The sequence below is a fragment of the Gopherus flavomarginatus genome, chromosome 15, assembly GCF_025201925.1.
Source record: "Gopherus flavomarginatus isolate rGopFla2 chromosome 15, rGopFla2.mat.asm, whole genome shotgun sequence".
NCBI lineage: Eukaryota > Metazoa > Chordata > Testudines > Testudinidae > Gopherus > Gopherus flavomarginatus.
The window spans coordinates 26,244,745-26,271,204 of NC_066631.1; the positions used below are offsets into that span (position 1 = coordinate 26,244,745).

General features: G+C 39.1%; 1 protein-coding gene and 1 long non-coding RNA gene across 8 annotated transcripts in view; one reads left to right on the forward strand and one right to left on the reverse strand.

Annotated features, from left to right (window-relative positions):
- Positions 1–26,460, forward strand: part of LOC127034759 (uncharacterized) — a 70,548-nt gene that overhangs the window by 33,230 nt on the left and 10,858 nt on the right. The window lies entirely within an intron of this gene.
- The window catches only part of ATP2A2 (ATPase sarcoplasmic/endoplasmic reticulum Ca2+ transporting 2), a 75,604-nt gene that overhangs the window by 24,044 nt on the left and 25,100 nt on the right, over positions 1–26,460 (reverse strand). For all 3 annotated transcript variants that reach the window (XR_007769476.1, XM_050923913.1, XM_050923912.1), the window contains exons 6-9: positions 10,159–10,239; positions 7,151–7,236; positions 4,558–5,022; positions 1,015–1,103 (exon numbers count right to left, since the gene is read on the reverse strand). Coding sequence is in view for 2 of the 3 variants with exons in the window: in XM_050923913.1 (XP_050779870.1) it covers positions 1,015–1,103; positions 4,558–5,022; positions 7,151–7,236; positions 10,159–10,239 (721 nt within the window). In the remaining variant the exon portion in view is untranslated. The remainder of the gene's footprint in view (positions 1–1,014; positions 1,104–4,557; positions 5,023–7,150; positions 7,237–10,158; positions 10,240–26,460) is intronic.

A 26,460-nucleotide genomic window follows, 5' to 3' on the forward strand; every position in this document is an offset into this window, starting at 1 on the left:
CCGCCTCCCTAGAAGGAGGAGTTATTTATTACAGCTCCTTTTCTCAATTTTTCTCTAATGAAAGATATTTTCTCTCTGGGGTGCGATCCTAGGATTCTCAGAATTCTAAGGATAAAAAGAAAAAAAAAACCAAAACACTCCATCCCACTAGTGTAACCTTATGTTTAACAACATTCCACTGGAGACAATAAAGCTATCAGCCTTTTCAAAAAAGTCAGTGGTTTAGAGCAGTGTTTTTAACCTTTTTGATATCAGGGACCAGCTTGCTGCCTTCATAAACTGTGTCAGGGAGATCTCAGGGACCACAGCCAGTCCATGGACCAGTTGTTGAGAAACACTGGTTTACAGCATACAACCTTAGAAAAAAACCAAAGCTACTGTAGATACAAAGTAAGGGACCAATCCTTAAGCACTGATCTACAGCGTTTAAAGGGTATTGCAGGTCCTGAGTATCTATTTAAATCTGGCTTGAAAAAGGTGAATTCCAGAACAGAGTGCAACCCAAAGAGTCAATGAATTCCTCAGCTGTCCTCATAGGGGGCAATACTATTTGAGAGATTACAAGAATGTAAGATCTAGGTTTAAACAGGTGACTATAACTTCCATAAAGGAATGGAAATGTAGGTCCCATGCAGGATCATTAAAAGATATTTATTAAACTACTAAAATCTTTCAAAAAACCTAAATCTAGAAAGCTTTCAGCAAGATAAATCCCACAACCCTAATTCATCATTTCCAGAAGATTAGTCATCAAGTGAACGATGTCAAAAAACATATATTTTAAGGACACTTCATTAGATTTAGGCTTTGCAGAATTTAACTTCCTTTCAGTAAGTTATATTCTAGGCTAAAACAGGTTGTCTCTAACCTCAAATTTATATACACAATGGTTGAGAAACTTTGATACATTAACAAACATTATCAGATACTTTAATATACTGAGCTGCCTACCAGTATGTACATGTACAACCAATGGATAAATTGGCAGACATTTAACATGAATGAAGTACTTACACTTCTCCCATGGGAGCATATGTTGATCCTGTTACAGTAAACTCATTCAGGGAACATGTATCTCCTTCTACTCTGTCCAGGACGAATACCTGTAAGAAAAAAAAGAAGTGTTTTAAAATATTAAATTAGTATAATCAGACACTAAAGTTAAATGGACTAAAATCAGTTTGAATTTGTCACATTATATACATACACACAAGACAAAATTTAAGAAGGAGCAATCAGTTTACAGAAAAGTTAAGAAACAGGCAGAAAGGATAGATACCGATTTTAAAATTCATTCTTTACTACATAATTTGTATTTGCTCCAGATATTTAACCATGTGTGCAGGCAACACTACTCCGTTATGCAAGCCAGGATTGTTAGTCTATCAACTGTGGGAACAGTGGAGCAAGTTGATCAAAAGGGCTAAAAGTGACTGGCCCAACTGCCTGACCTAGTCCTGTGCCCAGGTGATAATTTTAATTCTAGCAGAAGATCTTTCTGGAGGTATGAATTTATGTATCTGAAGCGTAGGAACAGATCAATTTTCTGTGAATTTGTTAAAAAGCACAGTAGTCCCAAGGCAAGAAAAAAAATAACCACTTTGAAGACTGAAGTGGATTTATCTGTACAGACCACATCAGGTAAGGCAGAATCACAAAGTACTTCAGAGGAGTAAAGTCTGCTTCTAGATATGAGAGACTAAGAGAATTCAGGTAATGTCCAACTCCAGGGAAGTGACCCTTCCCTATGAGCCTTTGAGTAAGAGCATTCCTATCTTCAGCTTTTTAACTAAAGAAATTTGTTTCCAGTGTATTACAGTGTTGGAGGGCATTCAAATAGCTCAAGTACCCCTGCAACATACAATGGAGCAGAACTTCTAAAGTAGAGAATAAACAAGTGTTTGAGGGATGCAGATACACACACGCCCCCAGACTCAGTCATCTGCATCCTTTAATCCTGTTTCTACAGCAGAGGAGCTACAGGCAGAACCAAAAATCAGACAAGGGGTCAAAAATCTAGTGCCTGAAGTTCTCATATTCCAAAATGACAAATGCCTTTTGATAAACTACCCAGCTGATAGAGTGGTCATGGTGGAGAAACAAGAGTCAACTTCCTTGTAGATCTGAAGTAATAGTACAGAATTGTGGAAAAATGTGATTGTAACTGGTTACATAATATATTACATAATTGGTTCATATAATAGTATCAGTCACAAACTTTCCCACAAAGTCATGCCATTACATATATGTCAGAGAAACAGGACATTGACTGCTTAACTGTTTTTAATCTAAAATGTTAGTCATGTTTCAGGAATGTCTCACTTTTACTTTATCTACTCAACACTGCATTTCGGTTAAGCCTCTAATCCCATTGGTAGAAAAAACTGAAGTCTTAACAAGATAGTCAATAACTGCTCTTCATGATAGTTGAAAATTATACAAAATACTTAAAATTCAGAACGAACACAGGTGGGTAAATTTAAAAGTCACTCCAGAGAATATGAAACTGCATCAGACTGAAAAGACAGTAACTCTTGTCCTAAATCTTTGTCATACAAACCTTTAAATTCTTACAAACATATATGGGCTACAATTCAGCAACAGCACACTATATAGAAAATATAAATCTCACGTGGAATTACCATGGCAAGGCTTCTTGAAAAGCTAAGCATAGTGCCTCCTTAAGTGAAGCCAGAGGTAGCTGTACTGCTCATTTGCCATACTTTAATGTAGACAAGTTTTAGCTGCAAAATTTTAATATTTTGACTATTCTGAAAACATGAATGAATCATGGTACATAGGCTCAAAAATACTCAGCTTTCTAAATATAAGAAAGGACTTATAATTGCATTTCAAAAGAAACCCTTATAAATGAATCTGAAAGTATCTGGATGTTCTTAAGAACACAGAAGTGGTCTGCTTTTTGGCACCTGAGCGATGAAATGATCCCTATGAAGGCTAGGGCAGTTATGCAATACCACTGCAAGTAACCTCCTCCAGAATACTAATAATCAGCTGCTTTGTCTCTCTTAGGTCTATACACTACAATACTTAACTCTGTGCAGGACTAGCTATCTTTTTTAAAAAGAAAGGAAGAAAAACCTGCCATTAATCAAGTGAGAATAAATAGAATAATGTTTAAGAGTTTGGTTTTTTGGGGGGAGAGGAGGTCCCTCAAATCTTTATAGCACATTTATACATTTAAAATTCTGGTCTGGCACAGTAATTTTGAACAGTATTTGAGGTCATGTAATGCAGCCAGCACAGTAGCTCTAATATCTGATAATCACTTAACTACCCTTCAAGAATAGAAATATCTTCATCGGAATCAGAAACGTATCAACTTGGAAAATACTGTTGTTTCCAGTAAATTCCTGTTCAGAATTCCAAGTGGCAGGGCTGCATGAAAGACTGGAGAGTGAACATGCAGCACAATAATAGGCAGTTATGGTATACTACTTTAATCAACATTAGAAACTATTTTTTGAAGAACAAATCAGGAGAATAAAGCAACTGACTATGTCTGGTATCAAAAGTGACATTGGCAATTGAGTCAGTGCATGACTTTCATATCTGAAGGCATCTCAGATCTGAATTCTGATCTACCAAATGAATCTTAAAATACAGTGTACTTGAAATACTGCATAGATTTGAAATATTCAAGTATGAAGCTAGATAAGATGGGATAAACAGGGGGAGATACATCCTTTCATAGGATCTGCTGCTATATGGTGGTGAAATCTCCTGCACTCGCTTGAGCCCCCATCTATTACATTACAGGTTCTACCTTTGGAGTTGCAATGGTGGTGAATTACGGATCTCATTTTTGCTAGCGCAGACAACCTCAGTGAGGAAGAGCTGATGAATTACAGAACTGAGGTGGAAGTTATAAAGGGGGTAAAGGTGACAGTTTAATAGGACATGGGAGTTCCTGTAATTTGGTCATATTCCATTCACGCTGCCCTTTTCCTTTTTTCACATCTCTATCTGCTAGAGTGGTCATGTGAGAGTCAGTACAGAGTTGGGAGCAATCATGCTCAGTATGAAGTATATCAAAAGGAACAACAGGGTGCAGTCAAAGACTGCATAATATTGAACACTTAATAGTCTGTAGCATTCTCTCACTCTATAAAGATAGCCAAGTGCCCACCTTCCTAAAGCAAGATGTCTATTCACTTTTCTTCTGATATACAACCTGTTCTGTACTTCTGGACCTGTGGACAGATTGTACTAAGGAAAATGGCCCTGTTTTTAAAACTGTGTGGCATAAGACAGTTAAGAGAAAGGTATCTGCAAATGAAAAATGTTCCCATCACGTGTAGGTACAGCTATTTTTGGCCATAACTAAAGAAAGATTAAAATTGTAAAACATTATGTGGTTGAAAGCTGAACTAAAAGTGGAATAGTACTGTAGTAAATAAAGCAAGATTTTGACGGCATAAAGGCAAAGCTGATCCCATTGTTTCATATAGGAATAGAATTTAGGCAATGGTTAATAAAAGAACCCGGGTGGGAAAAACAAAGGAAATGCAGACTAAATTAATCAATTCACCGTACCCTGCAAACTGACATCTGGTTGGTTGTGAGAGTACCAGTCTTATCAGAACAAATAACAGACGTGCAACCCAGCGTTTCAACGGATGGCAGACTTCTAACAATAGCATTCTTCTTGGCCATTCTGCGGGTTCCTAGGGCCAAGCATGTGGTAATAACAGCAGGCAGACCCTCAGGGATAGCAGCAACAGCAAGAGCAACAGCAATTTTAAAGTAGTAGATAGCGCCTCGAATCCAGGAGCCACCATGAACTGGATCATTGAAGTGACCTATGTTGATTATCCAGACAGCAATGCAAATGAGTGAGATGACTTTGGACAGCTGCTCTCCAAACTCATCGAGTTTCTGTTGGAGTGGGGTTCTCTCTTGTTCAGTAGCTACCATCTCATCACGAATTTTGCCAATTTCAGTGTTCACTCCTGTTGCTACCACCACTCCCATAGCTTTACCAGCAGCAATGTTAGTACCCTAAAATGGAATTGAAAAAAGGGAAATAAGATTCGTAAGTCGTTCTGTGACAATATTGAAGTAGGCCTGTTACATACCAGATTCACAGATAATTTTTTCTGCTAAGACATTAAGTTCTATCTGAAAGTTTGTTCTCTGATTTTGGTTAATTTAAGGTGCAATGCTCATGTCGTTCACATATTTCACTGTTATCAGTTCTTGATAAGTTATTTTGGATTCTATTTTGACAGCCATTCTTTGTGAGGTCAGTAAGGTGGTATACATTAGTCCTTAAAAGGGTATGAGTAGCCTTACCAAAATTTATGTTCCTCATTAACCTGTGGAAGGTCCACATAAAACAAAAGGGGAAGCTAACTACATAAAAAAAGTGATGTTAACACAATATGAAGTAAAATGCATAAACTGATAAACTGAAGAAATCTTAGTCATTTCACGTAACAATTTGTAACAGTCATTTAAGCTTGAAACTAAAAGTAAACCCAAAGTACTGTGTAGTCAAGGAGCTTTCCATTAACAACAATTGTGTCTGTTTCTAGCTAAACAACATCAAAGCCAAAAGAGCATCTATGGGGGAAAAGAGGAAAAACACAGAGAGGAATGAGTGAGAGACCTGTATATATTATGCAGTTTGAAATACACCCACTTTTCCAATTTTTAAATTGTTCAATGCTCAATTCCAGACAAGCTACTGGTAAACTGAGCTAGATTCCCCAATGCTTTCACTGCCACCTGCTCTGAGTACAAGATAGCCACCTACAAAAAAGCCTACTACAAACATTAATTGCTATTACCATCGTGTAAATGTAAGATTAGTTCATGCAGTATAGTACTGGAAATACAGAATGATAAATGTTATGAAGAGTTAATGATAGCAATGTCACCTTTACCAAGAGATCATCAGTAAATCAAATGTGCTCTTAACATCAGAGTAGCTTCCTTACTGTTTTGAAAGTTAGGGAAGAGGCTTACAACAGCAGGTACGAAGTGAGTGAAAAAATTCTTTGCACAGAAAGTTTGACATGTTATATCAAACATCAGTAAGTCCTAAAACCTTAAGTAGGCAAGACTAAAAAATGTTGCCACCCTTAACCATGTTAACCAAAATCTATTTCTATGTCCAGACTAGCCATTTGTACCTACAATATCTAATTTTTCTGTATTTCATTAGGAACCACCTTAGTAAGTCCAGACTGCTTGGAGTTTAAGTTTCAGTTACATTTCTCTTTAAGTTTAATAAATCCAAATATGCAGACTTTCCTTAAAGGATGGGCAAATGAAGATCTATTAATATTGACTCATTACATGCAGCATGACAAAATTCTTCTAAGACCTATGTCCAAATTCAGTCTTTGGATAAGCAAGCACAGTTCCACTCAAGTCATTGGGCTTACAGCCATGGTAGCTGTCACCCTTAAACTGCAAGGAAAGAATTTAATATTTTGCTAACTACAAGCCCAATTCTGCCACCTGGTACACACACTGAATATTCCTGGGCTCAAATGGGTGCCTTCATGAATATATTCAGTGAGAGTAAGAATGGCAGAATCAGACTTTGAAAAGCAAAGTTTACCAATAACCTCACATTTTTTTCCAGTCTGTATGAAGCAATGAAATGGAGCAGACTAAAATTAAGCTTCTAGTTCTCACTGAATATTCAGACACAATATACAAATTAGGGACACTCAGTTCAAATTATTCCTCTTTATAAAATATTGCTAGTTCTTAAGAAGTGAAATGACATGGTTTCAGAATTAGTTTCCGAGTGCACACACACTGGTAAAAGTCTTTTTAAAAAAAAGTTTTTCTAGGATGTACGCTGGTTTCCGCACCAAACTTAAAATTTCTTGAGTTTATTTGGATTGAGAAACCCTTTCCTTAAGGATTCATTTTAATAAAGCAGACAGAATTCCCTCTTGGTTTCTAATTAATCTGAGGAGTTTGCTGCACACAGCAGTTTATGTTTGGTAGAGTACAGCAAAGGTGGCATGTATATATTATTTATAGTGTTATTTAATCTGAATAACTCTTGAAATTCTAAGACTTAAAAAGCTCCACAAGCTTTCATTTGGTAAATTCTATATTGCTGTAAGTCACTAACTCTTATAAACTTTAAAAAAAAATTACTTACAGAGAAAAGCATGTTCTTCTTGTCTTGGTTCACAGCACGTGGGTCAGGCACAGGATCAGTATGCTTAATGACAGATACAGATTCACCTAAATAAAGGTTATAGTGTTAATGGGAGTTTGTATGTGTAATTTTAACTTTACTTGTAAAGCGATCTAACAGAAAATCTGGTATAAGCTTAAACTCCTTAAAATTGTATTTATCTTATGTAATGGCACTTGCATATACTTTTCTTATAGCATTTCAATAAAGTTTTAATGGTTTCCATAGCCACACTTCCTGTTTCTTTTAAAAGTAGACTGAGTTGGCCTGCTAAACCCAGGGTTGTGAGTTCAATCCTTAAGCGGGCCATTTAGGGATCTGGGGCAAAAATCTGTCTGGGGATTGGTCCTGCTTTGAGCAGAGGGTTGGACTAGATCTCCTGAGGTCCCTTCCAACCCTGATATTCTATGATTGAAAAAAAAAGAGTCCTTTTTAATAAAGCCTTAGATTTCAAAGGGAAGAATTACAATTCATAGAAAAGCTGAAAGGATTTCCAAAAATATAGGTGTTGTGTATACTAGAACTGGAAGTATATACCATTGCTTTTATGATCAGACAACCCAATCATTTTTATATGTCCTTGAATGGACTGTGGACAAGTGGAGCTCATGCACAGATGTCTAGGCATCTGCCAGAAACACTAGCCTCCTTTTTCCTATTACTTATTATTCCCACTTATTACTTTTAAACGAATCCACAAAAGCTACAGATTATAATTTACATGTTTTCAAGTACTTTAAAGCAGTTTTAAGGGGGCGTAAGAGCACAGAATGCAAATCAGTACTTGGGGAGGGGGAGGGAAGATTTGGATGAGAACAATGTCCTTAGTTAGACAGTATGTGCTTGAAATCTACACATGGCCGAATGCACTTCTTTGCAAGGTCAACCTCTCATAAAAGCCACATGATGCTATTGCACTTACTGAGTTACCTGTGATTTGAAGGTGTTAAATCTGGCTTATCACAAGCCTCGGGTGGTAGAGTGTAATATCTGGATTCCAGGGCCATACTAATAGCAGATTATAGCCTACTATATAAAGGTTTGTTCAGTACACATTTTCAAAATGAAAACATCTTTACAAGCCACTGAGTATCAAAGCAAGCTCTGAAAGAGTTAGTTTATGTAGCTTTCAGCACTTCCAAGCTTAACACTTTCTCTTTCAGTTACAAGATTGACAGCTAGGACAATGAGAAGTAGAAATTGTAGCTCAGAGGAGCTTCTCATGGTGTATGAATCCTGAAGAAACACACTACAGTATCATTTAATTAAGATACTCCCATTCATCTCCCTGATCAGGGTGAAATTTCTTAGTCTGGCTGCTCTGCTAAATTAGAAACCCAGAAAAGAAAAAACACCTTAGTAGTCAGAAATTCACCCAGACAGGAAAAATTCATTTTATTGAAACCTAGGGTCTCTTGAAGAGAAAATTGAGCAAGAGTTTCTACTAAGCCCCAGTTTCTGCTTCTTGTCATCCTAGGTCAATCTGGATAACAAAATCTTAAAAAGTTTATACATTATGTAAAACTCCCCATACCTCAAACAAAGGGTTTTGACCACAGTGTAGCCATGAAAGGAGAGGTGAAAACAAGTGATAGGGTCTTCAGAACTCAGGGTGTTTGACCACATTTTTCTGAATTTTTGTATGTTTGCTATCATAAGTTCAATAAGACAATTTTGTTAAACCATGCACAAGACAGGCCCCTGAAGTCAAACAAAAAATAAATTCAGATTTGCTTTTATAAACGAGGACAACTGATGTTTGGCAGACTCAGTATTTAAGAGTACTACAGTATCACATGTTACATAACTACTTCATTTAATAGGAGCTTCCTTAACTTTAAAAAAAAATTGTTACTTATAGCTGGGTAATATATAGAAAATGCTTGTCCGTTCAAACCGAGTAAACTCCATAAATGGCAAGCAATTGCCAGTGAGACAAGGTGGGTGAGGGAGTATCTTTTATTGGTCCAACTTCTGTTGGACAGACAAAAGCTTTCGAGCTTACACAGAGAGCTCTTCTTCAGGTCTGGGAAACCCTCGCATTAAGTATTACTGCTAAATACAAGGTTTGAACAGATTGTTTAGCGTAAGTAGTTAACAGACCCCAAGGAAACATTCAAGGTGAAGTGACCTGTTAAAACTCCTCCAGAGGAAAGGAAGGGGACTGGGGTTTGCTAGGGAGTTACAGATTGGATTTATGGATTATTACAACAGTTCGTCTGTTCAGTCCATGATTTAGTGTCTAGCAAAAGTTATGAATTTAAGATCCCAGGCTTGTCTTTAGAAAGTGTTTTGCAGGTTTCCTTTGAGGATAGATCCGATACAGTGACAGTTTTGTGAGAAATGTTCACCCACAAGTGATAGGGTGTTCTTGTCTTTTATTCTTTTCCTGTGTGAGTTCATTTGAGAGTGTAATGATTGTCTGGTTTCACCCACATAACTGCTGTTGGGGCATTTAGTGCACGTGATATAGTACATCACATGTTGTGATAAGTATGTGTAGAACCCATGGATCTTGAAAGGTCTGTTATGTGTTGGGGGGATACTGATCATTGTAGCAGTGGAGGTATATCTGCAGGTTTTGCATCTGCACAAAGCAATTGCTAGTATAAGCCAGTACTTCATATTTTTATAGATAATTGGCCACAGATCAGTAGCCCCAATTAGGGTATCCTCTCTGATGTTGTTACATTTTATGTAAAATGTATCTGCCAACAATCCCAATAAAACTTCAGAAACCCCATAAAGAAGAAAGCTGAGTCTCCCACAAGTTGAGCCTATATAGCCAAGTATTTAGTAGTGTATGTTCATCACTGCAAAATGAGATTGCAAGATCATATTGTTCAACAGCCACTGTCTCTTGTGATACAGTCACCAAGCAAACCATATTACTTAAGCAACTTGGGCCTGATTGTGAATCAAAACCAATTCCGAACATATGTACATAACTCAAAAATGACACAGCCTACCTGTCAGAATTGATTGGTCTACCCTTAGAGTTGTAGATTTGATAGAAGAAAGTCTTATATCAGCAGGAACCTTGTCACCAACTACAGATTCAAAACAAAGTTTGTGAATTTAGTTATTCAATAATGATTTATAAGCAATCACTCTATATCAACAACTTTTTACGTGTTTAACGGAACACTTACTGAGCAGTTATTCAGCAATGATACTATCAGCATTTCCTATAGCTTTTGTACGTTGCAATATTCTTTACAAATGTGTTATAAAATTCACATTGAACTGCTAAAATAATTCAGACTTGTATAAGCACTAATAAATAAGTCTGTTTGGTAGTTTACAAGTCTCTGAAAAACAGAAATGAAAACATTTTGTGTTTCCATAAAGTCACTTCTCAGAACAACTTGAGATAGTATGGACAGAACATGGCCTACTAGAAGCTGAACGAGTTCCAGAAGCAACTGGAGAATATACATTTCAAAACTTTTCCATGCATCAAAAAACCCACAAACTACTGTGGTTTTCAGGCACCAATATTGGCTACTGGCTTTGAATTTCCCCTCCAGAAATTCTTTGCTCACAAAATATCATATTTGGCACAAAAGAAATAGCTAAAGTTAGTCCTCAGCTATCCAAAGATGGGAAAAATACAGAGAATTTTCGAAGTTAAGAAAATATTTTCTTTTAATACAATGGCTGCAGTACCCATTTGTTAGAGACCAATCGTGAATGTAATGCACTCCTAGGAACATGCTAGCCATTGCAAAGTTCTAATGCTATATTCTAAACAGTGCCATATAGCGCAGAGGTCAATTTTAGATTTGACTAGTATATTGGCTTATTTTTTCCATAGCCTCATAACAGTATGATCAGCTAACCATTAAGATACCAAGTTCTGAATCCCCATTTGTGAATTGTGATGACATTCACATTAGACATTTTCTGTCCTGGGATTGACTTTATATATTCTACCCACTAGATATTAATGCAAACATTTGAGAAAATCCTTTCCATCCAATGCCAGGAACAGTTTTCCAAAAATGTAGCCGAAGATAGGAAAGTAAATAAAGAAGATGATCCTGAAGATGCCAGAGAGTAATAACCATGAGCCCAGAGTTATGTAGCTGGCTATTCTTCAGCATCTTGTTTTCTTTTTTTCCCCCCTCCAGCATCTTCATTGGGTTTTTTAATCCCAGATTCATTCCCCTGTCTACTCCCTCTCATTCTGCTATGCCTGGTTTTCAAGTCACAGCAAAATGAACTGCTGCTCTGTTACCACCACCATTTTGTGAATCAGCCCAATAAATTGGTTTGTGGAGGCAAATAAACCCGCTGAAACTTGTTAATCTGACTCACATTTCTGTACATCTCTTTATATGCTGCATTTATCCATTTCTAATTGGTAAGAATAATCCCTGTACAAAGTCCTTTTCTATTCTTAATGTGGAAAGTCTCTAGTTTCATTTATTGTGAAATAAAGCGTACAAGTTCTGAAGGAAACAAAGGATCTGAATGCTCCGATCACTAGAAAGTTAGAACTGATCTGTCAGTGGATGGAATCATTACAAACAGTCCCTCTCTAGTATGTCCCTGCAGTAAAAAAAGCAAGCAGCAATTCCTGCAGGAACTGCTTATGCAACTAGAAGCAATAGTGCACATAAAGAGAGTAACAGTGTAAATAAACCAGCAAGAATGTTACAACCTTACTCAGTGTATACCAGTTAATAAGCAGAAAGGCCATGGGGAAAGAGAGGTGGGATCTGAGAAGCATTAAATGAACACTATTTTTAACTGTAAAAAGCCAATTTAAAAAAAAAGAAAAGAATTCTGTGCCATACTCTCCATGATTTCTCACAAGGAAAAAAAAATAATGCTAATTGGAAAATTCTCCCTTCAGGTGACACACATAGAAGAACTACACTAATTTACAAAAAGTCCATCACATCTGTGTATATGAAAAAGGCCAATAAATAGCTAAATTCATTTTCCATTTTGTACCATTATTGCATGTGAAAACTAATCTAAGCTACAGTGCCCTTGAGCAGTGAGAGAAAATAGCATAGACAAACAATAACCGAGGCCAAAAATGGGAGAACTATTTGAATATGCTCCCCGGATGTTGTGATGAGGTTTATATGTAGACATATGATAGCAGCTGGTTTTCAGCTATCACAATTCCACAGGAACAGAAGGCTAATACCTCAGTACAAAGTGGTACGGGTCTTGTCAATCTGTATGCGTACACTGTTGCTGTACTTTCAACAGCTGAGCATCTACTAGTATCTCAAATGTACCAATACATTTGAGAAGGCTATATCAGAAGACTGGATCTCTTTACCCAGAACTTTACATGTATACAGTGACTTTCTGTGATCACCTAAAGCAGCACTTAAAAAAAAAAAACAAACAAAAACAAAAAACACAAGACAGCTCATTTTCTGTTAATTGAAAAGAACATTAAGGAAAATATACTTAAAGAAGTGTCTTTATCTACTGCTTTTGAAGTTCTATTAACTGTTCAGCAAAGTGGTCAGGACGGAGCTTTAGTCTGCTGGATTAATGATATACAATGACCTGCTAATCCATGAAATAAATATTTACTTTTAGTCACTAACAATTGTTTTAGGCAAAAAGGTATTGTGACCAAGTTAACATTTCATTGTTCTATAGTTTGCCAGCCTGTCCAAATGAATTATGACAGACACCATGTGCACAAACACTGAGGTTGTACTAGTGCCACAATACAGTACATAGATTTAGAAGAGTTCTGTTTCCTCCTCTATAGCCACAATTCTTTGTCTTCCTTTAGAGCACAAACTTTTTTATTCTGCAAGTGAGCTAAAAGAGATTTATTTTAAAAATTACATAGAATTGACATAGCTCTTTGACTGATGGTGTAGAACTTGGAATCTGCACACATCCACATGGGATAGGTAAGTATTACTGTCGTTTTACAGACAGGAAAATGAAGGCAGAAAGACAGTCACTTGCTCTACAGTGTAGCCCAGTCGTGGCAGAGCCAGCATTAAAACTCAGGACTTCAATTCCTAATCCAGTGTCTATTCCTCCATCTATTCAAATCCACCTGTATGGCCAGTAACATAGGAAGTTTAGATTACAAGCAGAACTGATTCAAAGCTTCTTGAATTTTAAGATCACCGTTACATCTCTAAATATGTAATGCAGTTTACATAAAATTAGTCCGATGGACAGCCCCAAACAAGTTACAAGACTGCATTTCTCACTCAACCATTCTCACTCTCTTTCAGTGAAGGCCACAATGAAGGTTCAAACCAGTTTACATAAGGACACTAATGCAAAACCTTTTTATGATAAAATTAAGCTTTTTAGGCATTGCCTCTGAGCTGTTCAAGTCAACATGATAGTTAAGACATTGGTAGCCATTGGGAGTACTGACTACACTACCACCAGTGCAACTGAAACTCTGGCAGTACTCAGAAGAATTTTTTGGGCAAAGAAGTCTAGTATACACAATGTCTCAAAGTCATTGGCAGCTTCCTTCCTCTATATCATTCAACACTGGAAAGAAACCAAGTTTAATATTTCAGCTGGTTTCAAATCATCCACAGAAACAATACAAGTATTTCAGAAGGACCAAGATATATCCCTAGGCCACAAACTAGGGTTGAAGCAAACCAAAAAGAACCTGAACACTAAAGTATTTGGAACAGTTTTTGGCTGCTACAGAATTGCCACAAAGTGAGATGACATTGGTCCAAATCCTGCTTCCCTGGCTCATATAAGCAGTCCCATTGACTTCAAAATGGGTTCTATAAGTAAAGAAAGCAGGATTTTGCTCAGAAATCTATTACTCTTTGTGCCACCAAAAATAGAATTTTTTCAGCAAAGTTTTAATATAAATCCTGATGTGCAATAAAGAAACCTGTTTTTAAAACCATATCATTAGCTAAAATAATAAGAGGCTTAAGTAATGCTCTAATCTGTGTGTGTGTGTGTGTGTGTGTGTGTGTGTGTGTGTGTGTGTGTGTGTGTGTGTGTGTGTATTTTGAACTGAAGTGGACAAATCAGGACATTCAGATTTAAATACAAAATACTTTTGGGCCAACTTTAATTTCAAATTCATATTGCAACTAAAAATATTGATTCATCAGATATGTAAATCCTGGAGCTTTAATCAGAATCTGGTTCTAACTTTTAAGTACTTGAAATTACTGACTATTTCAGCTCATTAAGGTAAGATTGGGAGAAAATTATTGGTAACAATTGACTTATCTCTAGACTATTTATCTCTAATAGATGGCTATTTTGCTTTTGCTGTATTTTATTCCCAAGTTCAAAATTGGTTTTCAGGTTACCTAGTTTGTTTTGCATCTCATCCTCATCCCTCCCTTTGCTTTGTCTGTGTACAGTCTGATTAACTTTGTGCCTAGTACTGCAAAGATTTACACAAATGCAACTTTAAGCATTATAGTCAATGGGAATACTCCCATGTTTCAAATTAAACATTTGCAGGCTTGGGAGCTCTGATTTTGAGATCATAGAGAAGGGACTTTCTATGAGACAGAAGTAAAAATATTGAATCTATAAACAGTAACTACAATCAATTGCAATATCTAGGTACTTTGGGGATGACCAAGGATACAGGCTGCAATCCCATATCATTTAAGTCAATGAGAGACATTCCATTAATTTCAATCTGGTCCATATTGGTTGAAGAGTGCAGCATTATTACATTAAGAGGAATTTTCAAAACAGGATGTAGAATTTTACTGTGATACACCCCCAGACAAAGTTTTTCAGCCTTAACCCCAAAGGTCTTGGGTGTTGTTTAAAGACAAAATTAAAAGATGTATGCAACTAACAATTTAAAGATGCCAGGTTGGCCATCTTAGAGAGTGAATGTCTCTACGCACAACACAATTGAGTGTATGGACTTCCCTGCCAATGTACCTCAACCTGAAGAGCCACCCTGCGGGAAGAGAGGGTTTCTTCCCGTTTCCACAAACATTCAGAACTGGCATATTTGTTCACAGTCAATGTGAAGGCTCCTCTGGGAACTGGGCTAAAACCACCAATCAATTAGACATAGTCCAGGTCACCAGCTGTAACATCAGTAGGTCACTATGAATTTGGATTACAGTAAAACCAGCACCAAAGAGCTATGTATCCCATCATAAGTAGAGGGTTCCCACTATCACCAGACTTTCATGTTCTACCCAGAAAAAGTTATTTTTGTTAATGCAATGCTTTGGATAAAAAAAATCCAATTCCAGTCTATTCAAACCAGAGATTACAAGTATTCTAGGCTAGAATATCACCTAGCAAACCATGTATTTAACAGTTAGTCTGAACAGGTTTAAAGTTCAATATAGATGGGGCCTAAAAGGGAATATTAACACGATTTGAACAATAGTTTGAATTCTAGACCCACATTACACTTTTGGGGGTGCACACTGAGTTGGAGTCAACCTAATAAAAACTTTCACTAGACTGTAGGGGAGCCATGATTATCTCCCAAATCCTGCATATTTTAAACAGACAGACATTCTATTTTTAGTGTTGGTTTACAGTGAAAAGGGATTGGACGTTCAAAACACCTTAGGAACTGCCATTTCATCATTACAAAGCATAATGGCCCCCAAGAAAGCAGTTTTGTTTTATGTATTTAGACAATCTTCAAACACATTAGGGAATTTTAAGATACATAGTCAGAGCTGTTAATGTGTTCAATTAACCAGATGTCTCTTATCCCTGAATTGAAAGCTTGCCAAGAAGAGTCAAGGTTGGCATGCCTAGGTATTTCAGAAAATATTAAAAAAAAAAAAATCCCACAAATCCTCAGAAGTTGAGTGGCCAGTTAGTCTGAGTGCACTAATGACAAAATAGCATACTGAATCTGTGAAGTTGCTGCAACAGATTTCATTATGAAGTAAAAGAAGCCTTTTGAAAAGAATACATCTTATTTACAATGCTAAGTGTAAATAGTTTAGTAATTTCCGTCTCTGCAGAGAAGCTCAAATATGCCAAGTACCATCATAAATATTTCTTTATTACTACTCAGTGTTAACAATTCTAGGCCCACATTAATTCTGACTGTTTTAAGTGTCCATGGTATCAATTAAAAAAAAACAGATTTGTTCCCTTTTATGGGTTTTCATCTAAAACTAATAATCACAGAATGTATGTAGAGATCTTTAAGCTTTTAAAAGTTAAAAAAAAACCTGTGGTCTTTACTATATAAAAAGCAATTCTATGTCTACACGCTACAGAGAAAAGCTTTAGTTTCTCATGTGTGTATATTCTAGCTGTTTGCAAAATATTTCCTATACACAGAATAGTGAATGCTGTTAAACTGCAGAAACTGTCAAAACAGGAACACATAAGTTTGCCCACTACTGTACAATAGCCTTTCACAAGAGACTGAACTTATTTCTTCCCCTCATTCCTAAAAAAGAAAAGTCATGTATGAATATGGAAGGTCTGAGCAGAGGGAATATCAAGATTTAATCTGGACTATTTATGATCAAGTAATAAGGCCACCAAAAACTTGGTCTTTTAGGAAAAGAGGGAGATTATAATAATGAACAATGACAGTCCCTCCAATTCTAAATATGCTAATATTGCCTGCAATTACTACCCACGCAGAAAAATAAAACATAGTATGTTTGAGAGATATAGCAGTAGGTGCTGATTACATTTAGGTTTAATAATACAGGCAGGATAATATACAAAAAATTCTCATCTACCATCTGTACTGGCTTTGTACCTGTATTATACTACAATTACACTTACACAATGCATACAGAAGTTTGATTATCCTATCTGAGTACTGTATGTGTTTTAATATAAAAGGGATGGGATTTTTGGGAAGGGGAGAAGGTAGAACCCACATAAAATTACCCGGAACCCCAAAAGCAAATCACCAATATAATCTAGTGACAGAAGAGCAGCTCGTTTGTTCAGGAGCAGCAGACCAGAAGGGACCACTGTGATCATCTAGTCTGACCTCCTGTATACCGTCCAGAGGACCTCTCTGAATTAATTCCTGTTTGTAAATCGAGACTGGATGTTTTTCTAAATGATATACTCTAGTTCAATTTTCCAGTGAAGGAGAACCTCCTCTCTTCACCACTGGTAATTTGTTCCAATAGTTACTTACTATTTCAGTGAAAAATTTGCTCTTATTTCCGGTCCAAATGATCTAGATTCAATTTCCAGCTATTGGATCTTGTTATACCTTTGTCTGCTAAACTGAAGAGCCTTCCATTATCAAATTTCTGTTACCTATGTAGGTAGTTATAGGTAATCAAGTCACCACTTAACTTTCTCGGAAGTACAGAATAAGGAAGGGGAGAACAATTCAGATTCACCTTATGCCAGCCCAGATACATGGATGACACTGGCACAACTCAGCACTGAAGCAACTTCAAACAGTAGTCACATCTATTAGCAAAAGCAGCAAAGAATCCTGTGGCACCTTATAGACTAACAGACGTTTTGGAGCATGAGCTTTCGTGGGTGAATACCCACTTCCTCAGATGCATGTAGTGGAAATTTCCAGGGGCAGGTATATATATATGCTAGCAAGCAAGCTAGAGATAAGGAGGTCAGTTCAATCAGGGAGGATGAGGCCCTGTTCTAGCAGTTGAGGTGTGAAAACCAAGAGAGGAGAAACTGGTTCTGTAATTGGCAAGCCATTCACAGTCTTTGTTCAATCCTGAGCTGATGGTGTCAAATCTGCAGATGAACTGAAGCTCAGTAGTTTCTCTTTGAAGTCTGGTCCTGAAGTTTTTTTGCTGCAGGATGGCCACCTTAAGGTCTGCTATAGTGTGGCCAGGGAGGTTGAAGTGCTCTCCTACAGGTTTTTGTATATTGCCATTCCTAATGTCTGATTTGTGTCCATTTATCCTTTTCCGTAGAGACTGTCCAGTTTGGCCAATGTACATAGCAGAGGGGCATTGCTGGCATATATTACATTGGTGGATGTGCAGGTGAATGAACCAGTGATGGTGTGGCTGATCTGGTTAGGTCCTGTGATGGTGTCGCTGGTGTAGATATGTGGGCAGAGTTGGCATCGAGGTTTGTTGCATGGATTGGTTCCTGAGCTAGAGTTATTATGGTGCGGTGTGCAGTTACTGGTGAGAATATGTTTCAGGTTGGCAGGTTGTCTGTGGGCAAGGACTGGCCTGCCACCCAAGGCCTGTGAAAGTGTGGGATCATTGTCCAGGATGGGTTGTAGATCCTTGATGATGCGTTGGAGGGGTTTTAGCTGGGGGCTGTATGAGATGGCCAGTGGAGTCCTGTTGGTTTCTTTCTTGGGTTTGTCTTGCAGTAGGAGGCTTCTGGGTACACGTCTGGCTCTGTTGATCTGTTTCCTTATTTCCTCGTGCGGGTATTGTAGTTTTGAGAATGCTTGGTGGAGATTTTGTAGGTGTTGGTCTCTGTCTGAGGGGTTAGAGCAGATACGGTTGTACCTCAGTGCTTGGCTGTAGACAATGGATCGTGTGATGTGCCCGGGATGGAAGCTGGAGGCATGAAGGTAAGCATAGCGGTCGGTAGGTTTTCGATATAGGGTGGTGTTAATGTGACCATCACTTATTTGCACCGTGGTGTCAAGAAAGTGGACCTCCCGTGTAGATTGGTCCAGGCTGAGGCTGATGGTGGGGTGGAAGCTGTTGAAATCGTGGTGGAATTTCCATTACATGCATCTGAGGAAGTGGGTATTCACCCATGAAAGCTCATGCTCCAAAACGTCTGTTAGTCTATAAGGTGCCACAGGATTCTTTGCTGCTTTTACAGATCCAGACTAACACGGCTACCCCTCTGATATCTTTTAGCAAAGTACTATACGTGTTCAGACAATGAAAGGTAAACTGATATTTTATCAGCGTACTCAAATTTTGAACAGCAAGTTTTTTTCACCCTAATAAAATGTGCCAGGGTATTATGGTATTAACAGTTACCTTGATTTTTCATGAATTTTGTTTAGTATTGTTTGTGCCCTGTTGAAGCATCAATTCTATTCAGAGTATAAGAGAGCCGATAAGTTCTGAATCTCACCAGTCAGCCTCATTCTTTCTAGCTCTGCTTAACAGTTCAGTAACTCACAAGGGAAATGCAGCGAGACCTAGAAAAAGCATTTAAATTCAATTTTCCCTTTATAAATTCTTAAATAATGTGTGCTGGAAGTGACACTAATCTTTCTGTATGGCTTCAACCTCATACAATTCAACTGATTTCAGTGGGAGTGTACAAGGAGGTTAAGTTCAAACCCCATGTATCAAAACAGCCCCATAAATATTAGAACATTTTGTCTTTGACACAAATGCTCTGTTGGAAGGGTGTGAAGACAACTATAGGTATTATCCACTGAACATCTGTCAATTTTACAGAAATTCAGCTTCTGGGAATAAGTATTTGACTTAAGATCGGTGCTCTACAGAAATAAGATAAATGGATTAAAAAAACAGTGCTGTAACAAACTGCTCTGCCACAAAAGCCTAAATGATTTGCACTCCTAATGTTAAAAGGTGAACTGCAGATCTTTTCCCAAATGCCCTCAACTGTACAACGATTGGTGGATTCATTTCATATTACTACAGCTGAATGCACCTGGAAAGCTGTTTAGAGACTGCTTTTAGGAGACCTCGTTACAGCAGGCATTTTTACAACACACTTTATGGACTTTTATACAATTCAAGTTTACAGGCATTTCTTAATTTCATTCATTTAAATATTAAAACTGGTTTAATATGCTGGAATGGATAGATAAGGTATGTTTGCTGCACAGAAATGCAACTCATCACAGTAGTATTCTCTGTATAGTCCACTTAATTTTGATAAAGGATTAAAAGAGCTGAATAAGAACATCAACCATTTCATTGATTCTGCTGTAAGTTTTGAGGGCTAAAACCTGTTCATCCCCAACAGCAAACACAGAGGGGTCTGTTAAGCAAGAAGTAAGGGAAGAAGAGGAAATCCCAGGAGTTCACACAGGGACTCCATGCATGGGAGAATGCAGGGGTACAGGGTGGGGGGAGTGAATTTGCAACACTGTGGAATGTCCACTGGTCATACTGAAAAGACGTGGATGGACTACTGTGCTCTTGCAGCCATGGAGCAGCCTGTATGAGGATTCTGCTCAGATGGACCCCAAACTCTAGCAATTGAAGTAATTGGATCAAAAATGCACCTGTTAAACATTGGAATGATCACTTGGCATAGTGAAACCAAATTAAGTTTAATATTTTGAATAAAAAACAAAAACAAAAAAACTAGTCTATTAAAATGCACAGCAATTACCCAGCAAGAAGGATGCAATTTCCAGGAAGCTTGACTGTCTTAAAACTGACAAGTTCTATAGCAGAGCAGTAAAGTTGAGAAGCCATTTGAGGATAACATCTGGATATTTGTTCTAGTCATCAACTTTAGGTTACTAAGCTACACCAAGTTTGTTTCCAACACTGGAGTACTGAAAATTGTGCCTACCAGAAGTCAGTGAATAAACCTTAAGGCATATGTCCAAAACCCATTAACTCAGTCCTCCAGATATCTGAGATAATAGAGCAAGATAAAGTTTTATTGTTTTTAATGAGCTTTTAAAAGGCTCTCACATAAATATGTCCATGTCTCACAAAATTATGCCTGTTTTCCCACTAACTCTGCTGAACCCTTTCTGAAAGATGTAGTTTTCATGCAACAGATACTGCTTTAAACAAAAAAAGCAATGTTTGTAGAGGCTTCAAGTATATCAACATATGGGTCGTGGTCTCCACTGTTTCACCTGCCAAGAGCATCTTCAATTGGCCTCTAAGGGTATGTCTACACTACGGGATTATTCCGATTTTACAGAAACCGGGTTTTTAAAAACAGATCGTATAAAGTTGACTGCATGCGGCCACACTAATCACATTAATTCGGCGGTGTGTGTCCATGTACCGAGGCTAGTGTCGATTTCCAGAGCGTTGCACTGTGGGTAGCTATCCCATAGTTCCCGCAGTCTCCCCCGCCCCTTGGAATTCTGGGTTGAGATCCCAGTGCCTGATGGGGCAAAAAACACTGTCGCAGGTGGTTCTGGGTACAGCCTCACCCCTCCCTCCGTGAAAGTGGCAGACAACCATTTCGCGCCTTTTTCCCTGGGTGAACTGTGCAAACGCCATAGCACAGCAAGCATGGACCCTGCCCAGGTCAAGACAGCAATCATGGACATTATAAACACCTTGCGCATTATCGTGCAGTCTATGATGAACCAGGACCTGCAAAACCAGGCGACGAGGCGGAGGCTATGGCAGCATGGCGACAAGAGTGTTGAGGACACGGACACAGAATTCTCTCAAACAGTGGGCCCCTGCGCTTCAGAGATCCTGATGGTAATGGGGCAGGTTCTAGCCATTGAACGCTGATTTTCGGCCCGGGAAACAAGCACAGACTGGTGGGACTGCATAGTTTTGCAGGTTTGGGACGATTGCCAGTGGCTGCGAAACTTTCGCATGCATAAGGGCACTTTCATGGAACTCTGACTTGCTTTCCCCTGCCCTGAAACGCCAGAATACCAAGATGAGAGCAGCCCTCACAGTTGAGAAGCGAGTGGCAATAGCCCCCTGGAAGCTTGCAACGCCAGACAGCTACCGGTCAGAAAGGAATCAATTTGGAGTGGGAAAAATCTACTGTGGGGGCTGCTGTGATGCAAGTAGCCAAAGCAATCATTAAGCTGCTGCGACGAAAGGTAGTGACTCTGGGAAGTGTGCAGGTCATAGTGGATGGCTTTGCTGCAATGGGATTCCCTATCTGTGGTGGGGCGATAGATGGAACCCATATCCCTATCTTGGCACCAGAGCACCCAGTACATAAACTGCAAGGGGTACTTTTCAACAGTGCTGCAAGCACTGGTGGATCACAAGGGACGTTTCACCAACATCCACGTGGGATGGCCGGGAAGGGTTCATGACACTCACATCTTCAGGAACACTACTCTGTTTAAACGGCTGCAGCAAGGGAATTACTTCCCAGACCAGAAAATAACAGTTGGATGTTGAAATGCCTGTAGTTATCCTGGGGGACCCAGCCTACCCCTTGATGCCATGGCTCATGAAGCCATACACAGGCAGCCTGGACAGTAGTCAGGAGTTGTTCAACTACAGGCTAAGCAAGTGCAGAATGTGCATTTGGCCGTTTAAAGGCGTGCTGGCGCACATTACTCACTTGCTCAGACCTCAGCCAAACCAATGTCCCCTTTGTTACTGCTGCTTGCTGTGTGCTCCACAATTTCTGTGAGAGTAAGGGGGAGACCTTTATGGCGGGGTGGGAGGCTGAGGCAAATCACCTGGCCGCTGATTACGCGCAGCCAGACATCAGGGCGATTAGAAGAGCACACTAGGAAGTGGTGTGCATCAGAGAAGCTTTGAAAACGAGTTTCATCACAGGCCAGGGTACGGGGTGACTGCTGTGTTTGTTTCCCCTTGATGAGGCCCCCCCACCCTTAATTTGACTTATTCCCTGTAAGCAACCCACCCTCCCCCTTCGATTACAGCTTGCTTAAGGAAATAAAGTCACTACCATTTAAAAATAATGTATTCTTCATTAATTCATTATAAAAAGAGGGAAAGAACTGACATGGTAGCCTGGGTGTGGTTTGGGAGGAGGATAGGAGGGAAGGAAAAGGCCACAAGAAAAATTTCAAAATAATGACAGCCTTTTGGTTGGGCTGTCCACGGGGGTGGAGTGGGCGGGTGCACGGAGCCTCCCCCCATGTGATCTTACACATCTGGGTGAGGAGGATATGGAACATGGTAAGGGGTGAAGGTGGTTACACAGGGGCTGCAGCGGCACTCTGTGATCCTGCTGCTGTTCCTGAAGCTCCACCAGACGCCGGGGCATGTCAGTTTGATCACGCAGCAGCCCCAGCGTTGCGTCATGCCTCCTTTGATCTTCCGGCCGCCACCTCTCATCTCGAGCGTCCCTCCTGTCCTCGCGTTCACTGGCATCTTTCCTGTAATTTGATACCATGTCCTTCCACTCATTCAGATGAGCTCTTTCATTTCTTTTAAGCAACAGGCAAACAGCCCAGTAGGAATGGCCATATCTGTCCCCTTAATTAAATTCCTGAATTTCAACCAGGTTACCATGAATGATATCACTCTCCTGAGGATAACGCAGCGAGATAAAGAATGGATGTTGCTTGAATGCCAGCAAACACCGGGACCATACACAGCTAGGCTTTGTCATGCAATGATACCAGATTACTTGCTACATGCATGGCGTGGCCAAGTGTCCTACCATGGAGGACGGAATAAGGATGCCCTGCCCAGAAACCTTCTGCAAAGGCTTTTGGAGTACCTCCAGGAGAGCTTCATGGAGAGGTCCCTGGAGGATTTCCGTTCCATCCCCAGACACGTTAAACAGACTTTTCCAATAACTGTACTGGCTGTGAATGCATCCCAAGTCCTCAGGGCAAATTAATCATTAAAAAACGCTTGCTTTTAAACCATGTTTTATATTTACAAAGGTACACTCACCAGAGGTCCCTTCCATGGCTTCATTGTGTGGGATGGAGGGTTGGGAGGGTAATTCCATCAGGGTGAGAAAAAGCTCCTGGCAGTTGCGGAGAACAGAGTGCTGTGTGCTCTCTGCAAGCTCGTCCTCCTCATCTTCCCCGTCCGCAGAATCCTCAGCCATGGCTGAGATTACCACCCCCACCTCGGAATCCATGGACAGGGATGGGGTACTGGTGGCGGACCCCCCAGAACTGCATGCAGCTCAGCATAGAAGCAGCATGTTTGCAGCCCTGCCCCAGACCTTCCGTTTGCTTCTTTGGTTTTCTGGTAGGCTTGTCTGAGCTCCTTAACTTTCACACGGCACTGTACTGAGTCCCTGGTGTGGCCTCTCTGCATCATGGCCTTGGAAATTTTTTCAAATGTTTTTTCATTTCGTCTTTTGGAACGGAGTTCTGTTAGCACGGAATCCTCTTCCCATACAGCGATCAGACCCAGTACCTCCCATGCGGTCCATGCTGGAGCTCTTTTTCGATTCTCAGGAGACTGCATTGTTACCTGTGCTGATGAGCTCTCCACGCTGGCCAAACAGAAAATGAAATTCAAAAGTTCGCGGGGCTTTTCCTGTCTGTCTACCTGGCCAGCACATCTGAGTTCAGATGGCTTTCCAGAGTGGTCACAATGGTGCACTGTGGGATACCGCCCGGAGGCCAATACCATCGAATTGTGGCCACACTAACCCTAATCTGACATGGCAATACCGATTTCAGCGCTACTCCCCTCGTCGGGGAGGAGAACAGAAATCGGTTTTCAGAGCCCTTTATATCGATATAAAGGGCTTCGCTGTGTGGACGAGTGCAGGGTTAAATCAGTTTAACTCTGCTAAATTCGGTATAAACGCGTAGTGTAGACCAGGCCTAAGTTTACTTAATCAGCTACCTTCCTTTTCTTCAGCTCAGTTTATTTCAATCTGAAAGGATATTAAACTAATCTCTCAGCCCCCTCCCTCTCATCAGAAACCAAATATGTATTTCAGCTACTGTAAACTGATACCCAGGTGACTCCAGAAATCCACTAATATGGAAAAAAAGTTACAAGAATAGGTAAGTGACCTCTCCATCCTCCCCAGTGATTGGCTTCTCAACCATCTATTTCTAGGTGTGTCTAATTCAAGAGTGGTAATGTAATCTTTCATTGTCTTTAGGGTAACCTTCTAGCCCACAACAAACTTCACTGGAGAACCATTCATTTAAACACCTCAGTACTACAAAATTCTTTTCAAATTGTTTTTATAAAGTAAACGCAAGTATTTAGCCTTTTTTAAAAAAATGTTATTTTAATTTACAGCTTCCTGACAAGATTTCGGTCTAAATCAGGCGCACGTATAAAGTGACTGTTTAGAGTCAGGACTCCTCTTGACAAAAAGATATTGTAGGGCTAGTCACTACCATGCAGTGCCAACTATATTATTATTCTACACTAAAGGTCTGTAGAAAGTATCTCTAATTTAGAGGCCACTGACATATCAGAGAAACCTACCACCTGGTTATTTACGCCACTCAATGGTGAGACACACTTGCCTGGACATACAAATGTCATTGGCACTCTGCCTAGAATTCCATGCCCAGATATGTATCCCAGTATGAAGTGCTCTGTCACTTCCCTACATGGTCATCTTTTTGCAAACACCATGTCAAAGGCCATCCAAATACTCTTACACTTGAGACAGAGGCATGCAGACAGTTTCTCTCACCTCCAAGTCTTGACACTAACTATGGAACATACTATTGCTCTTCTCTACCCACCCAGGAGCTTTCCCTTTTTTGAAACAATTAATGCATTGTTTCTTCCATTTGAAAAAGTACAGAATATATAGCTTCCATATCTGAACTCATATTATGCTGAAGAATTTATAATATTCTTACAGCTTTTTGTAAAAAGCTTTTGCCCTAAGGGGAGAGATCTGGGATGTTCATTGTAACTACTGTAGTCACCTGAATTCAAAAAGTGTACTAAATAATTTTTGCTAATAACCAAGAAAAGCAGCTTAAAGCAGTATTACCCAAGAAAGACAGTTTGTACCATCTAATGCCTAATGTTCATGTAGTTTAAAATATGACCCATTGAGAGGTCAGAGTACTTAAGTCACAATCTATAAAGAGGATTGTTCTGCAAATCAGATTTAAACAATATGATCATGCAACAAGTGACTAAATTTTAAAACATTTGCTAATGTTTAAATGTACTGTTCTGTAAACAACCACCGAGAAGCTTAACATGAATTTCCTACAGTAAGGGGACATGAAAAACAGTATTCCATCTGGTACCTGTACATGCATGCTATTCAGTAATTGCAGTAAGGCGTCACATTTGTTGACATTTGCAGTTACCTGGCTCTCCCAGATCACTTCTTTAAGTTCCTTTTTAATGATCTTCAATGTATAAAAGCCAAATATCAATTATGTCCAACTACAAACAATGCAAAATAGGTGTCGAATTATACCTATTTAGTGCAATTATGCTCATAAGTGACACACACCAATTGAATTGAATATCTACTGTAATTCTTAAAAAGATGATCCTACTCCTAAACTCCGAATTATATCATGCCCCTTGCTTTTATTGTTAGGAGGGAAAAAAGAAAAAAACGTGCTTCTGGAGTAAATTATGTTTATTTAGGTATTGGAGGTTGGAATAAAGCTATTAAAAGGAACAAAAAAGGACTTAAGTTAACTAGCACTTTAAATCAGTGCTTTAAGAAGTTACTCAGTATCCAATCTGCTATTCTTGATTGGGTAGAGTGATTAAAGTTTACTGTAGGGCATACACAAAAAC